At 31.2% G+C, this 17,362-nt stretch overlaps 1 protein-coding gene across 1 annotated transcript; it reads right to left on the minus strand.

The window, feature by feature from the left end:
- Positions 1–2,408: 2,408 nt before the first annotated feature.
- On the minus strand, positions 2,409–15,781 carry LOC139514930 (uncharacterized). The gene is made up of 5 exons (XM_071304513.1): positions 15,572–15,781; positions 8,521–8,574; positions 4,142–4,213; positions 3,729–3,854; positions 2,409–2,861 (listed from the first exon to the last, which is right to left on the minus strand). Exons 1-5 carry the CDS (start codon positions 15,702–15,704, stop codon positions 2,698–2,700), a joined length of 549 nt encoding a protein of 182 aa, XP_071160614.1. The 5' UTR covers positions 15,705–15,781; the 3' UTR covers positions 2,409–2,697.
- Positions 15,782–17,362: the final 1,581 nt, after the last annotated feature.

Here is a 17,362-nt window from a genome sequence, read left to right on the forward strand (position 1 = left end):
CTGTAAACAGCAATAATGTTCAGCAAAGTAAGATCTACAAATAAGTCACATTACCAAAATTGTCAGTTGACCCCTTAAGGAGTTATTGCCCTTTATAGTCAATTTTTAACAAATTTTTGTAAATTTTTGTTATCTTTTACAAAAATTTTCTCCTCTGAAACTTCAAGGACAAATTTAACCAAACTTGTCGACAATCATCATTAGGGTATCTTGTTTAGAAAATGTGTTTGATGACCCTGCCAGCGATCCAAGATGGCCGACATGGCTAAAAATAGTACATAGAGTAAAATGCAGTTTTTGGCTTATATCTCTGAAACCAAAGCATTTAGAGCAAATCTGCTGTGATTAAAATTCTTCATTAGGCCAAGATCTAACTGCTCTGAAATTTTCAGACCAATCAGGCAACTTGCTGGGTTGCTGCCCCTGAATTGGTAAATTTAAGAAAATTTTGCAGCTTTTAGTTATTATCTTGAATATTATTATAGCTAGAGAAACTGTAAACAGCAATAATGTAAAGGAAAGTAAGAGCTACAAAGAAGTCAACATGATCAAAGTGGTCAATTGACCCCTTAAGGAGTTATTGCCCTTTATAGTCAAATTTTTAACAATTTTCAGAAATTTTGAAAATTTTTGTTAAATTTTACAAATTTTTTCCACTGTCACTTCTGGGATCGGAGAGTGAAATAACTAAAAAATCATACAGTTAACGCACTCTGATAAAAACAACCGAGTTTACTAACCAGAAGATCAAAGGAAAATTTACCATTCATGTTACAATTATATCTGGTGTATGGGAGGATTATAAGCAGATATCTTCTGATGTTGACCTCATTTTCATTTTTCATTGGTCAATGCTTCATTATTTATTAACTATTCGTTTAGTAGTACATATTTCAAAACTCCTGTGACTGTTGTAAAAATGATTTCTTCAACAAGAGTTTTCGATAAACACATTGCCCATATGACAGAGCTAACTTAAGGGCATATGATACAGTTACAGGGGAGTTAATGACGTTGCTAACGTAAAATGTTATTTTCGCGACGTCAAACTATGACATATCGGGAAAAGATGCATTTTTCGACTGATTATTATCATTCAAACTGATTTAATTTGAAAACGAGTGCATGGACCCCTAGTTTTTAAAACGAAATTTTGTTCATTTTGCAGGGAGATTATGTGGACCAAATTTTATAAAACTGTAAATAGTGCAATTTCTTAAATTTGGATAAATATACAGCAAAAAAATACGTTTTTTTCTCAATTCATGACCATTTGATAAATATGAGTTATTTCTGAATAAAAAATGCATAAATTTTTAGGATACTTATAAAATACAGAAACTACAAATTATTTAACAAAAAACAATTTGTGCTTATCTTTTAAAACAAAAAAGTTGTGGTTTTTGTCGAGCCTGCAACTTTTGTTGCAGAAAGCTCGACATAGGGATAGTGAACTGGCGGCGGCGTTAGCTCACTTCTCAAAAGCTTTATATTTTAGAAGGTGGAAGACCTTGATGGTTCATACTTTGTATATAGATGCTTCATGCTACGAAGTTTCCGTCAGTCACATGTACAATGTCCTTGACCTCATTTTCATGGTTCAGTGACCACTTGAAAAAAAAGTTCAAATTTTTTGTAATGTTGAATTCTCTCTTATTATAAGTAATAGGATAACTATATTTGATATGTGCGTACATTGCAAGGTCCTCGTGTCTGTCAGACAGTTTTCACTTAACCTTGACCTCATTTCATGGATCAGTGAACAAGGTTAAGTTTTGGTGGTCAAGTCCATATCTCAGATACTATACGCAATAGGGCTAGCATATTCGGTGTATGGAAGGACTGTAAGGTGTACATGTCCAACTGGCAGGTGTCATCTGACCTTGACCTCATTTTCATGGTTCAGTCAGAGACATATATACACATATGTCTCTGGTTCAGTGGTTATAGTTAAATTTTTGTGTTTTGGTCTGTTTTTCTCATACCATATGCAATAGGTCTACTATATTTGTTGTATGGAATGATTGTTAAGTGTACATGTCATGGTTCAGTGGTCAAAGTTAAGTTTTTGAGTTTTGGTCTTTTTATCTAATGCTATATGCCATAGGTCAACTATATTTGGTGTATGGAAATATTTTATGATCTTTATGTCAGTCGAGCAGGTTTTATTTAACCGTGACCTCATTTTCACGGTTCATTGCACAGTGTTAATTTTTTTGTGTTTTGGTCTATTTTTCTTAAACTATAAGTAATGTGTCAACTATATATGTTGTATAGAAGCATTGTTAGCTGTACCTGTCTGCCTGGCATGGTTCATCTGACCTGGATCTCTTTTTCAAGGTTCATTGGTCTTTGTTTAGTTATCTTGGTTAATGTTAAGTTTATGTGACAGTTGTAATAAAGCTTAGCTTTATACTTAGGACTATCAACATAATATAAATGATTAGTATAGAAGGCGAGACATTTCAGCGTGTGCATTCTTGTCTTTCGAAAGGGAAAAAACGGCCACAATTCCGAATTTTGAGCAAATATACAAAATTTTGACCTCATTTAACTCAAAAAGTAGCACATGAAGGTATATTTTTTTTTATTACATTGTCATATTTGATTTAATCAGGCAAAAAATAGCCTTTATGGAATTTTCATCAAACTGTAAATACGGGATCAAAACTGTATCGTATGCCCTTAACAGAAATTTTAATATATACGAAGTAAAATTGTCTGTATGAATCTTTGCAATCTCGGGATATCGATAATAAGAATGCTACCGAAAACTACTGTCAAGATGATGACCCCGAACACTCCAATAGTAGAAGACGACATCCGATGATCAGACATACTAGTCTTCGTTCTTCTGTAACCTGAAATAATGAAACAGTGATGTGAATCTACAGAAGAGAGCATTTATAGTCTATCGCAAATATTTTTTTGATGGAGTTTATTTGCCCAAAAGCTCATGCCTAACATTAAAATACAATGCAGATGTATGCATCGCCTACGATAGTAGAGGGTCGTTATAATTTGGTTTCTGATGTGTGCATCCGTAGTCCGTCCGTCTCGTATCATGTCAAACTTTGGTTTAGTCTAGTTTGTAGTCACATCAACTTGATTCTTAGTTTACAATGAAGGGAACTGTTTGTTATAAACTATAGAGTATTTCAAATTAGTGTTTTGGGCAGAATTTCACTGTTCTATGGTCATGCAAATGTGAAAGTACGAGCGAGGAATGTTGTCCTATGAACACATATTCTTGTCATATTTAAAAGTTTTGAAAACCGAGGACATGTGAACCTGTCACCACAAGGGGATCCGTGAGTGTGTTGAAAGTTTTATTGTTTTGAATCACTTTCTTCTTTATTATTTCAACATCAGGAACAAATCATCACGCATCTTCACTTTAAAGAAATCGAGATTCTCGTCTGGTTCTCATAATCCGCAACGAAATTTTACAAATATTAAGATTTCTGAAAGTACCATCGTCATGTTTGGTGTTTTCTGAAAATGTATTTGCAACTTTGTTTTATATTGCAGCTCACTGAAACTCATCTTTTGGTTGTTTTTTTAATTTATTCTTTCAGTCCATGGAAGTAACCCATGTTCAATTATATTTAGATTGGTCAAATATATATTTTGTATAATATCTTGGTGGTTTTGTTTTTTCAGGTTTTTTTTCTAACTTGATTATGTGCGTTATAAGCATATTATATGATTATTTGAATCAAACTTACGGCTTGTTTGGTGTTTGGGTATGGTTAAGTTTTCTCTCAGTTCTTCAAGCCTTTCTGACAACTCTCTAGAATTGATCTGGAGATATGGAACATTTCTATCTTCACACTTACATGAACATGACATGTCTACAAAAATATGTTTGACCAGTTATATGATTTCTAGTTTCGAGTCGTTAAAAAAAGATCCCAAATAAGCATATTTCATATTTATTTACAATTCATATATATTCAAAAGGTTCTCATATTAAATCACATGGCTACTCTAATATACTGCAAACGTTCAATAAAAGATACTAAGCATCAAGGCGAGGACCCAGGACTGGAGGTTACTTTTCCGATTTAATGGGGTCCGCCCTTATTAAAGTGTTTGGTATCTCAATATTAGGCCTCATAACTATAGAAACAGTACTAACCTGTAAGCTGTCTATTGTTTGTGATATTCTCTCTTCTGTTGTTTTTTGTGCAGTTACACGAACATTTGAAATCTGTAAAGTCAATTGTATGATAAAATTGAGAAAGGAGATGGGGAATGTGTCAAAGCGACAACAACCCGACCATAGAGCAGACAACAGCCGAAGGCCACCAATGGGTCTTCAATGTAGCGAGAAACTCCCGCACCCGGAGGCGGTCTTCAGCTGGCCCCTTAAAAAATATGTATACCAGTACAGTGATAATGGACGTCATACTAAACTCCGAATTATACACAAGAAACTAAAATTAAAAATCATACAAGACTAACACAGGCCAGAGGCTCCTGACTTGGGGCAGACGCAAAATTGCGGCGGGGTTAAACATGTTTATGAGATCTCAACCCTTTCCCTATACCTCTAGCCAATGTAGAAAAGTAAACGCATAACAATACGCACATAAAAATTCAGTTCAAGAGAAGTCCGAGTGCGATGTCAGAAGATGTAACAAAAGAAAATAAATAAAATGACAATAATACATACATAACAACAGACTTCTAGCAGTTAACTGACATGCCAGCTCAAGACCTCAATTAAACTGATTAAAAGATTATGTCTTCATCATATTAATATCAGGCACAATCCCTCCCGTTAGGGGTTTAGTATCATACTATCATAAAATATATAAGAAGAACATAACCCGTGTCATGCCAACAACTGTGGTTTTTTTTAAACGTGTTTAGTTCCGATGCAAAGACCCTGTAAGTGAATCAATATTAAAGCCAAAATATGCAATCTTTAATGATCTGACAACATTATCGTAACTATATCCCTTCTTAATAAGTCTGTTTAAAGGTTTTGTAAGCTTTTGAGGAGAATACTGACATTTTTGTGCTTTGTAAAGAATATTACCATAAAAGATAAGATGTGAAATACCTGAACGTATAAGATGTCTGCATGTTGAGTTGTTGATATACGTTAGGGAGCTACCATTTGATTTTTAGGGGGGGGGGGGGGCTAGGATGAAAAATTTTGTCCTGCATTTTTTTAGTTGTAATCTCTGTCCTGCCTTTTTTTTTCACTCTATTCGGTCCTGCATATTTTTTTTAAAGTTTATCCTGACTTTTTTTACCTAAATTGTCATCCTGACTTCTTTTTTTTTTTGCAAGTGTCTCATCCTGCCTTTTTTTTTGCTAAAAATTCCTGTCCTGCCTATTTTTTTCAAATTTCATCCTAGCCCCCCGATAAAAATCAAATGGTAGCTCCCTTATGTAACTCATGTGTCGTTTATTATTAAAATGATTGTTTGAGTTTGAAACAGAAATGACCAATACATCGTATTTTGTGATATACAAAGGAAAGATGATTTGATGCTGCGGTAATTTTATACAAAATAACCCTCAAAGATAAGTCATTTCATTCATTCAACATAATTATATATGAAAAGAGTATATTCATAAAAAAAACAATCTTTAAGACCGTTGGTTTTCCTGTTTAAATTGTCACTTTACACCAGTCATTTCAGAGTCTTTATAACTTGCTGTTCGGTGTGAGCCAATGGCTCCTTGTTGATGGCCGTACTTTTACCCATAATTGTTTAACTTTTTACACATTGAGACTTGGATGGAGAGTTGTCTTATTGGCACTCATACCACATCTTCTTATTTCTATATAATGTACTAAGATATTAACTCACAAACAAGCAAACTTTTCATTTGAAAATACCGTCCTATGAACCCGGGACAGTTACTGACACACTAATAAAAAAAGTAATGGTTCTAAGACTAGATTATCCAGTCTATGGAAGAAGCGAATTGATAAAAACGTTTCTTATATCACATAGCGATATTGTCTAATCTCAATTGTACATATGCAGACATTTTTCAGCAACAAAACATTAAGAAAATACGAACTTAATTAAAACTTACTGTCCATATATAAACAACAATTGAGTCTAAATATGCATTCAGAAATTAGTTAAAAGCAAAAGTTTATGTCCGTGTAAAATTTGATGTGCTGTATTTTTCTTATATACATAACTAACCAAATGCTATTAATTCTAATATCAATGCGATACTTTTAAAATATCATAGCAGTGTTTTTGTTATATCAATATTAGTACTTATTAGTATTAATATTAGAATGCTGTACCCATTTTGACAATTTTACCTATTATGTCTGTTTTGTAAGTCACGCATCGTTGTAAATATAACAGAATTTGATGAAGAAACTGGCATACACGTGAGAGGTTTAACGCTATAAAACCAGGTTCAATCCACCTTTTCAAAATTTGAAAATGCCAGTACCAAGTCAAACATATGACAGTTGTTGTCAATTTGTTTGGTATGTTTTATCATTTGATTTTGTCCTTCGCAAGTGATAAGGGACTTTCTGTTTTGAATTTTCCTCGGAGTTCAGTATTTTTGTGATTTTACTTCTCAGTAGTATTGTACATGTATGTAAATAAGCAGTTTTAAGACCATTGCTTAAATTCAAATTGTTTTTGGTAACATCCTTCAAATTTCTTAATTGGTTTTAGAAGCAAAACTAATCAAATACGGGTTTTATAAACAATGTCGTAATAAAATGGCTAAGTATCACAATTATTGTTTACATATATAACATCTAGCAAATTTTATAATGAACGCATCGAGATAATATACTCCGATATTCTCCCAACGCACGCATGGAAAACTTTCTTTTTTGGTAACAATACAACTTACTTGTGCCAAAGATGAATCATACTGTCCTCCTTCAGATTGATTCGACCAAATCTGACCCGTGAACTTTTGAATCTCGTTTTTTTTATACAAATTAAACTGTTTGAATGGTTTAGTTTAACACAAGTAATGTTTGAGGTTCTATATACATGTATAGCGTGGTGTTCGATGTGAGCCAATGCTCCGAGTTAAAGGCCGTACTTTGATCTATAATGGTTTTCATTAAAAAAAATATTACTTTGATGGAAATTTGTCTCATTCGAACTCATACACCAACTCATTATATCTATAAATCTTTAAAATTTCCCCTTATGAATAACTGCTTTCCAGTCCTCCAAAAACGTCATTTGGGTGCTGAATCTTTAAGTTAGTGATTTGGTACAGTCAAACAAGGTCAAATTATATTACGTCTGAAGCTGTCAGACTGAATTATGCACCCTCTTAACACAGAATTGTCAATATTTTAAGTTAGAGCTGTTTGAAGTTTCTATAATTTTGATATTATTTGTTCCACCAGTAGTACACTACACTGTAAAAATCTTTTTGAGATAGAGCATGTGCGACTTTTTTTATTTTAATTTATTGTTTGAAAGAAATGCACTACGAAATAACTGTGTATTAATTTATATAATATAACATTTTTGAAATAAAAAGTTCATGTAAGCGTTAAATTTGTTACAAGTACTAAATTTTATTGATATTGATCCTCAAACATTAGACCGGACATGAACTAAGTTTGTGAATTATGTTTGCGGTTTTCTTGACATGCATTGTGACGTGTTATCGTATTCATTTTATGATTAGAAAACTATAGCAGTTATATTAGAAAAGTATCGCATTCATAAATTTTTTATATTAAAAAATATATCTATTATATAAGACAAACATCGCATTGATATAATAAAATATAGCAGTATATTTGACTTATAGGTGATTTTGGCTTATAGCAAACAATTGAATTCATCTTAATTGCATTCCACTGGATTTGCTACACGATATTTATTGTATGTGCACATCTACTAATGATAAATCGTGCATTTATGTTTCATTTATTCATCAATTCATTTTTCTCGTATGAATACACCTTGCCTGATATTATTCAAAATAATTCATGGAAATTATACAGCAGACGTATATATGTCGTGTTAAATGTCACTCTGTTTTAAAAAAAGAGTCATTACTTTATACCGAGAAATCTGCCTTTCTTCATAGAAATGCTAACATTCGTATGAAATTTCCCACAATGCAACTCGTTGATATGAGACAATATCGCTCGTTAATAAAAGAAACGTTTATATCGATTCGCTTCTTCCATAGACTGTTATCAATCAGTACACATCCAAAATCCAATGGATTGAGTGTAAAGACTTCATAAACAGTCAGAGAAAAACATGACCTTGTACAATGCCAAGATACAGGAGTCGACAGATTGTAGATCGCTAAAGTGCATATGTATATAACAATAATATTTAGTTTGCTTTTAATAATTAATTTACTGATAACAAAATCAATACGTTTTCTACAGGTACAGTCGAACTCCAAAACCAAATATTTATAGCTAGTATTGAAGAATTTAGTAAAAGTTTTAAGAAATGTGTGGTAACGAAATTCCTGACTTAATAATTTACCAGTAGTCTGTTCGTCTGAATGCTTTCAAATACTTACTTTTACCAGAGGCTCCAGGGTCATTCATCAAAACATCGTACAATACCACTCCGTCTGAAAACAAGTTTTTGACCTTTTTACAGCTTTTACATTAATGCTAGCAAGACAAATCTTTGTTTGGCTTGCTTGCTTTGTGTGTATCAATGTTTGCTCAAGCATGGCAATTAAGATAGGCGGGGCTTCAGCTTGTATACATCATACTTATATTTGATTGGACGTTACGTTTGAGGTTAAGGACACTTAATTTTAAAACATCACATGACAAATATTCTCACATGTTTCCTCACCTGTAAAAATACAATAATTGGTCAATGAAAGAAAAATATAAACTTAATATTGTTTTTGTTTATAACATATCAATCTATTAGTTCAGTTGTTTCCGTGTCTGCCCTTTCATTTATGTAACTCAAGAAAAAATTCCAATAAATGGGTAACAATTGTATCGAACTGAAGAGAAAATCGAGTGCACCTTTTTTTATGTTAGGGTGTGTTTGAGATGAATATTTTGTCTTGAAAACGTACAAAGGAAGAGTATTTGATACATCATCTCGCTTCAGATTCTATCATTTTTATATAGCAAAGCTACAGGTTGACTTTATAACATAAAAAAATCACAATACCAAAAGATGAAATGTAGGGGTCAAGTGAAATACATATCCAATGAATCACAAAATCAGAGTAGGTGTGTTCGAATAGCTATTTTACTAAAAGTATTCGACGACAATCTTTAAGTTGGATGATGAAAATGCATATGTTCGAAAAAAATTTGGTTTCCATTTCTACGATTGTGAAAATGAACTGCCGTAATGGGGAGATAATTTTGACGAAGTAGAATCCTGACTGTATCGTATATTTACAGGTAAGGAAACATGTGAGAATATTTGTCATGTGATGTTTTACAATTTAGTGTCCTTAACCTCAAACATAACGTCCAATAAAATTTAAGTATGATGTATACAAGCTGAAACCCCGCCTATCTTAATTGTCATGCTTGAGCAAACATTGATACAAACAAAGCAAGCAAGCCAAACAAAGATTTGTCTTGCTAGCATTAATGTAAAAGCTGTAATTGTTTAAAACCCGTACTAAGTGGTATACAATAAAACATCATAACACAAGAGTGTTCTTTAATTCTTGTATATTGCTAAGTGGGTGTTAAATTCAGCCCATTTATCATGTCCATTACTTTCTATTTTATTACCCGGCCCCACTTATAATAATAATAATAATAATAAATTCTTTATTTAAAGAGGGTAACTCAATTAGAAATAGTCTAATTTTCATTGAGGCCCTCAAACAAAATACATGCATACAGTTAACATTCATACATTCATACATTAATTTACAATATATATTACTAGTATATACACAATTCAATCATTGAAATATACAAAGGGTAATAAATGACAATATTTGATATATTTTTGTTAGAGGAAAACAAATTAGTTGACTTGCATATAATTTTCAAGAAAATGATTATAACTATGTTTCTTGAATAATTCCACATTAGGACATTTTTTTATTTCGAGTGGTAAATTATTCCATACTCTGGTTGCAGAATAATGAAAAGATTTTTTATAAAAATTTGTATTTGGTCTTGGAACAAAAAGATCATTATTAGAGACAGATCGTAAGTTGTGGCGTTGCACATCATCAATATTTAGTATTGCTAAGTAATCAGGTGTTAGCCCATTTACAATTTTATACATTAGAATTGATTGTTGGTATTTTATTCTTTTGGTAAAAGATAGCCATTTTAAAGAAGAAAACATGAAATTAGATGGAATAGAAATATCGCATTCCAGTATAATTCTTGCTACTCTTTTTTGAAGTTTTATGATTCTATCTGAATCTTTTTGTAATAAATTTCCCCAAACTGAGCTACAATAGTCTATATATGGTAGAATATATGCATTATAAAATAGTTGCCTTGTGTGTATTGGCAAATATACTTTAATTTTATATAAAAGTGATACTTTAGATGAGATAATTTTACATATACGATCAACATGATCTTCCCAGCTTAAATTTTCATCAATGTCTATTCCAAGTAATTTGAAAGAATGGACATTCTCAATACATGTTTCGTTGACGGTAATACATAATTCTGATAGTTGTTTAAGTTTTTGTTTTGAACCCAATTTCATACACTTAGTTTTTTGTGCATTGATTTTCATACTGTTATTGTTACACCAAGATTGTATAGCATTTAAATCATTTTGCAATATGCTGTTTATTTTTTCAATGTTTTTATCATGAAAATGCAATGTTGAATCATCAGCATATAAATCCACATTGGATTGTTTAACATGAAGTGGTAAATCATTTATATATATTAAAAATAACAGCGGACCTAAAATAGAACCTTGAGGCACTCCATACTTTACAAACGATTTATCAGATTTAATGTTAGCGTATTGGACTTCTTGTTGTCTGTCAGACAAATATGATTTTATCCAATCTATTATATGTTTTCCGATATGATAAAATTTTAACTTTTCTAGAAGTATGGCATGGTTAATAAGGTCAAAAGCCTTACTGAAATCTAAAAACACTGTACCAACTATTTCTCCATTATCTAAATATTTTAACCATTCGTCAATTAGTTTAGTTAGCGCTGTTTGGCAGGAATGACCTTGTCTGAAACCTGACTGGGCGATATGTAACAATTTTTTATTGTTAAGGAATTCATATAACTGTGTACATACTTGTCTTTCGAAAATTTTAGATATGGTATTCAAAATAGAAATTGGACGATAATTTGAGGGAATATCTCTTGGTCCTCCTTTATGTATAGCAGTTACTCTTGCAAGTTTTAATTTTTGCGGAAAACGATTTGAAGTTATACTTTTGTTTATTAAAAAAGTTAATGATGGGGATATTATTTCTGCACTTAGCTTTAAAAATTTGGGACCTATTCCATCTAAACCTGCGGATTTATTAATATTAAGATGTTTTAGTTGAGAACACACCTCTCCAATGGAAATGAGTTTTAAATGAAAATTTTCAGTTTTCTTTAATTTTTCACTAGTAAAATTTTGTAGCATAGAAAAATTCATATCTGAAGTATTATTTCCAATAAGTTTTTCAGCTACGGATGAAAAATGAACATTAAGAGTATTTACAATATCTTGGTTGTTATAAACCGTTTGATTTTCATACTGCATTTTAGGTGGAAAAATATTATCCTCTTTTGGATTTAACTCTTTAATATGATTCCAAAGTTCTTTACTATTTTTGGAACTAGTTATGGCGTTTTGGTAATATTCCTTTTTTGCATTAAATATTAACGACGTTGTTTTATTACGCCACTTTTTAAAGTTTATCCAATCTTTTTTTGAATGATACATATTCCTATATTGAATGGAGTTTTTAATTTCTTCATTAAACCATTCGGCTTGTTTATATGTTTTTACTCTTTTAGTTTTCATTGGTGCATGCTTGTTTATAACTTGATTAAAAAGTTCATACCATTTGTCGACAGCAATATCAATATCATCTTCCATTTCAACAATATGAAAAGGGGTTTGATGTAAGTCTGTACAAAAGGCATCTTCATTAAATTTTTTGAAACACCTATACTTTATTTCGATATGATTTTCTTTTTTTGTCTTTATATTGATTTTTCTATTTAAGCATATAGGATAGTGGTCACTTAAAGCATATGAAGGTACATGACAATGGACAATATTTTCAGGATTAGTAGTGTAAATATGATCAATTAGAGTTTCAGATTTGTCACAAATACGTGTTGCAGTGGAAATTTGTTGTTGAAGATTAAAATTGTTTATGAAATTGATCCATTTTTTATTCTCAATTTTAATCAAGTCAATATTAAAGTCCCCCATTAAAATTATCTCTTTGTTTTCTGAAAGAGCTGCATTAAATTCTTCCTCAAAAAGATCTATCCAGGACTGAGGGGAATTTGGTGGTCTATAAATAGTACAAATGAAGAAAGGTTTAGATTTTGGAAATTCTACCTCTAACCATAAAGTTTCTAATGTATTAATGGATAAATCAGATCGATTTTTAACTGCAATAGAATCTTTGACATAAACCAATAGGCCACCACCATCCTTACACTGGCGATCTTTTCTGAAAATTTTGTATCCCGGCACTTTACATTGTTCATTGTTAATGTCAGGTTTTAAGAATGTTTCAACTAATCCAAATAAATCTAAATATTTGTTGTTTATAGTAATTATATTTTTTAACTCGTCAAATTTAGATAAAATATGTCTAACATTAAGGCATACAGCATTGAAACCTTTACATTTTAGATTAAGACAGTTTTTTGGATAATGTTTGTTTCTATTACAATTAGGTTTTGAGCTGAGGCTATTAGCATATTTACCATTTTCTGATTTTTGACAATTTTCTGTAGAACTTTGGTTTATAAAATTCTCAGCTACAGACATACATTTTTGAGTACATATACATTTTGATGTATTACAATTTGGACATAAATTAAGAAGTATATCGAAATTGTTATGAAGTAGTAATGATTTACTATGATTTGATACTTTGTCTACAAATTGAAATACATCAGATTTATCCTAAAGTGTGTGACAGTCTTTACAATGATGACCATAAAAGCCACAATTAAAGCAGATACCATTGAATGAGGTCAGATATTGAATTGTCATCCCCTGTTTTGATGGTTAACATATTTAATGTTGAAAAAACAAGCACAAAAATATTCCTCGTTTCCATTCTCTATTCTATTTTGAGAATCGAGCAATTATGATTTTATGGAGACGTTTGTATTTTAATCAAGTTAGTATGTCCTCAATAAAATTTTAATTTCATATACCAATAGTAGAATGCTAGATGAAATATATAGGAAGTTGTATGTTAAAAAATGCTTGGCATGCTGTTTGGCATTCAAAAATTATGAGTGTGTTTTTATTTGTGCATGCTTTTCTCCTGAGTTGTTTTAAAATAATTGAAGGGATGCAGCAACACAAAGTTAATAAAGGGCTGCGCTTTAGCTTGTCTTTTAACTTGTCTATTATGCTTTAAAGGGAAATTCCGCGATTTTTTACTTATCATCTAATTATGTTCATCTTAACATAAAAAACACATTTGCAAAGTTTTAAATTTATATTCCTTCTAATAACGGAGAAAATCAAGTATTTGTAACTTTTTTGGTTGAATTCTCGAGTGGGTCGTGACGTTTTAGCCCGATTTGTTGAATTCTGGGAAAAAATAAAATCTGTTTAACTCTTATAGCTGATCAACAATATACGTAATTAAAAGCGCACAGCTGACGAATGGTCGTAGTTATTAACCACAATATAAGAATGAACGAAAATGAATATGCATATACCGTTTTGTATTGATTGAATTAAACTCCTATAAAATTATCTCTAGTAAATGTTTTCGAATAAATTTCATTAATTATTGTTGAGATTTTTTTCATAAGATATTTATTGAACATTTTTACTGATATTGAACTGAAAATATTTCAGTTCTATTTACCGTTATTGTTTTGATAATCATTTCAATGCAACTAATGTGTGAGCAGAGTGTGTATATTGTTTTGTAAAGGTCACTGTATATTTCTCGGCTTGAGGTCAATTCGTTTACCTTGTAGCTATTTAGCCGCAGGTGTGAGTTCAAGCGTACATAGGTATGAATGTTGTTATTTGGAAAGGATAATCAGAAAGGATTAGAAAGAGTATGCTGTATTTAATACACTAAGATTTAATACACGATGAGAATAAAGATACAATAATTAAATTGTGTAAATGAATTGAAAATAAAATTCAGATTCATAATTCCGAAAGTGTATAAAAATAAAAGGAAACAATTTTGGATTACTTTCTTAGCGGCAATTGGCGTAAAGATTCAAATATGAAGTAAAAAATAGTAGTTTTAAACTTTAATAAAAACTAAATGCAATATTTCCCAATTTGATATACCATAACACATCTTTACCGGAATTTCTTAACTTGTATTTAAACCTGGCTGTGTTTAATGCTCATAAAACTATCGCAATTTTAAAGTTTTTAATATGATCAACTAGAAATATATATACAAATCAAAAGGGATGTTACATTAACATATTCACCAAAGTTTCATAAAATCCCCCTTTTTTAAGTATAAAAATTCATTACTTAAGAAAACGTAAAATCTAAAATTTATAAAAATGGAAAGGGAGCTTATGCAATTTATCAAAGTTGCATAAAATTTTGTGAAAGTGTTAGTTATTGTCCCAAAATTGGAAAATCCCCCCTTTTTTAAGCATAAAAATTCATAACACGGAAATATAAAATCTGAAATTTATAAAAATTGAAAGGGGGCTTACATCAATAGATATAAACAATTCACCAAAGTTTCATGGACATTGGTGAAAGCCTTTTTGAGTTATTGTCCGAAGTGTTGAAAATCCCCCTTTTTTTTATGAATAAAGCCCCATAAATCCAAAACTTAAAATCTGAAATTTATAAAAATTGAAAGGGAGCTTACATCAATAGATATAAACATTTCAACAAAGTTTCATGGACATTGGTGAAAGCCTTTTTGAGTTATTGTCCGAAGTGTTGAAAATACCCCTTTTTTATGAATAAAGCCCCATAAATCCAAAACTTAAAATCTGAAATTTAAAAAAATTGAAAGGGAGCTTACATCAATAGATATAAACAATTCACCAAAGTTTCATGGACATTGGTGAAAGCCTTTTTGAGTTATTGTCCGAAGTGTTGAAAATCCCCCCCTTTTTTTTTTTATGAATAAAGCCCCATAAATCCAAAACTTAAAATCTGAAATTAAAAAAAAACGAAAGGGAGCTTACGTCAATAGATATAAACAATTCACTTAAGTTTCATGGAAATTGGTGAAAGTGTTTTTGAGTTATCGTCCGAAGTGTGGACGACGGACGGACGGACGGACGGACAGACGGACAGACGGACGGACAACGGTATACCATAATACGTCCCGTCTAAAAGACGACGGGCGTATAAAAACAAATAAAAACTGAATATTGCATACAGAACGGTACAATATTTTGCAATTTCTTTGAAACAAATGATAGAAAGAAATTACATACCTTCACAACAGAATTCCAATTGAACGTTTTGTTTACAGGAACTTTCTATTTTACATGTTGTTTTGTTATTGCACAATGATTTCCATGCATCAAAATAACTGTTGCAGACTTGGCTTATGTTCTGTGCTTCCATTTTTAGCTTTATCTTTCCATTTGGGCATGATATCTTAGTTGTAGCGTTTGATTTAAGACTTACAAGCGTGTTCTGCATATTCCCTGAAACAAAAGTTGCGATTTTTTAAAATGAGGTTAATGGTGAAGTGTGAATGCTACTTCAAATATTGAGACCGCGTATCATTTCTTCCTTGATAATGTGCTGATATTGAATGCGTTTACTGGCTGAAAAAAAATAAAAAAAATAAAATACATATTTGCTTGTATGCCCTAGGTACTTAGATCCTATAACTTAGATACATGGACGAGTTCGACATAGGAGTTCAAACGTCCGCTTCCCAATGGCGAACATTTGTTTCTTTGGTAATCATGCACTTCGTTCCACAGATGTATAGTTAATGTCGTATTTGCGTATATATAAACTAAATTACTGATTTTCTTTTTAAAGGTTATAACTGTTAATGTTCCAGAAAAGAATATTTCTACTCTTACCATTATTGATATAAACCAGGAATAACAGAATTGTGTAGAATCCACACATCCTCCTAACTGCACAGTATGTCAATACCCTGTCTTATCTAGATACTTTACAGTTTCCCCAGCAGTATTTAACAACCGTTTGGTTTAACCTCGTATTTTCTTTATTGAAATTGCCTTTATTTAATTAAACCTTATGTAAATGGAAAAACAATAGAACAAATACTTTTCCTAGTAACAGTAAAGATGTGAAGTGTTTGCAGGGCTACAGTCAAAACTATTCTTTTCTATGTTATAAATATGATGTAAACGGTATTTCAGTTCAAAGTGAAACCAGTAAATATAATTGCTGATCACCATTTGAACTTTGGTGGATAGTTGTCTCATAATTTGTTGCTAGCATGTATGAGATAAGAGCTGGTCACTTGAAATTTACCTTTCTTTCATCCCATATGCTTTATAGAATTTCCGTCCTTTTTATGTCTGACCAATACCTGTGCTAAGCCAAGAGCCTATGATTCAGTGAATGCTGAATTGTTGCTGTATATCTTAATTGTTTTACGGTTATTGTTTTGCACACAAATCAGGCCTTTAGTTTTCTAGTTTGAATTGTTTTGCATTTGTCATGTCGTGTTTTTTTATAGTTTGGTATGAGGTATGTTTTGCTAATTGTTGGAGACCTATATACAATGTATATATGTAGTTGCTAACTTTTACGTCATTTGGTTTCTAGTGGAAGTAATACCACTTCTTTGTATTTTCATATTGATCCATAAGATTTATACTTAATTAGGGCAAAAACATAAAAGAAAAAATGACAAAATACACAGTTTTGATTTACGAGTTCTCTCAATTGCCAAAAGCTTTTCCAAAGCCCAACTCCAATTTGAAAAAAAGTCTTTATTTTTGCAGACACAAGGAATAAAAACTCGTCTTTTTTGTTGCAACTTTCAGTTTAGAATTTCTTTTGTAATTAAAAAAGAAAATGAAGAACCTATAAAAGAGAAAAATCTTCTTTTTACTACAAACCTATCACTGGTAAAGTCTTCCAACAACAAACCAGGAGTATGATCGAACGTACCATGGAGCAATAATAACAAACATAGATATGGAACCTAGCTAAGTCCTTTCTACCAAAAGATAAACCTGATGAAGGGATACATCTTTTAAAAAAAAATTGGATGAAAATCAAAGAAGATC

This window comes from Mytilus edulis, chromosome 3, assembly GCF_963676685.1.
Source record: "Mytilus edulis chromosome 3, xbMytEdul2.2, whole genome shotgun sequence".
Lineage (NCBI taxonomy): Eukaryota > Metazoa > Mollusca > Bivalvia > Mytilida > Mytilidae > Mytilus > Mytilus edulis.

Coding starts and splice junctions, on each gene's coding strand:
- LOC139514930 (XM_071304513.1), bottom strand. CDS start 15,704: ATGGAAGCACAGAACATAAGCCAAGTCTGCAACAGTTATTTTGATGCA. Junction 8,575..15,571: donor ATTGGAATTCTGTTGTGAAG/GTATGTAATTTC, acceptor ACTTGTTTTCAG/ACGGAGTGGTATTGTACGAT. Junction 3,855..4,141: donor AAACAATAGACAGCTTACAG/GTTAGTACTGTT, acceptor ATATTTTTGTAG/ACATGTCATGTTCATGTAAG.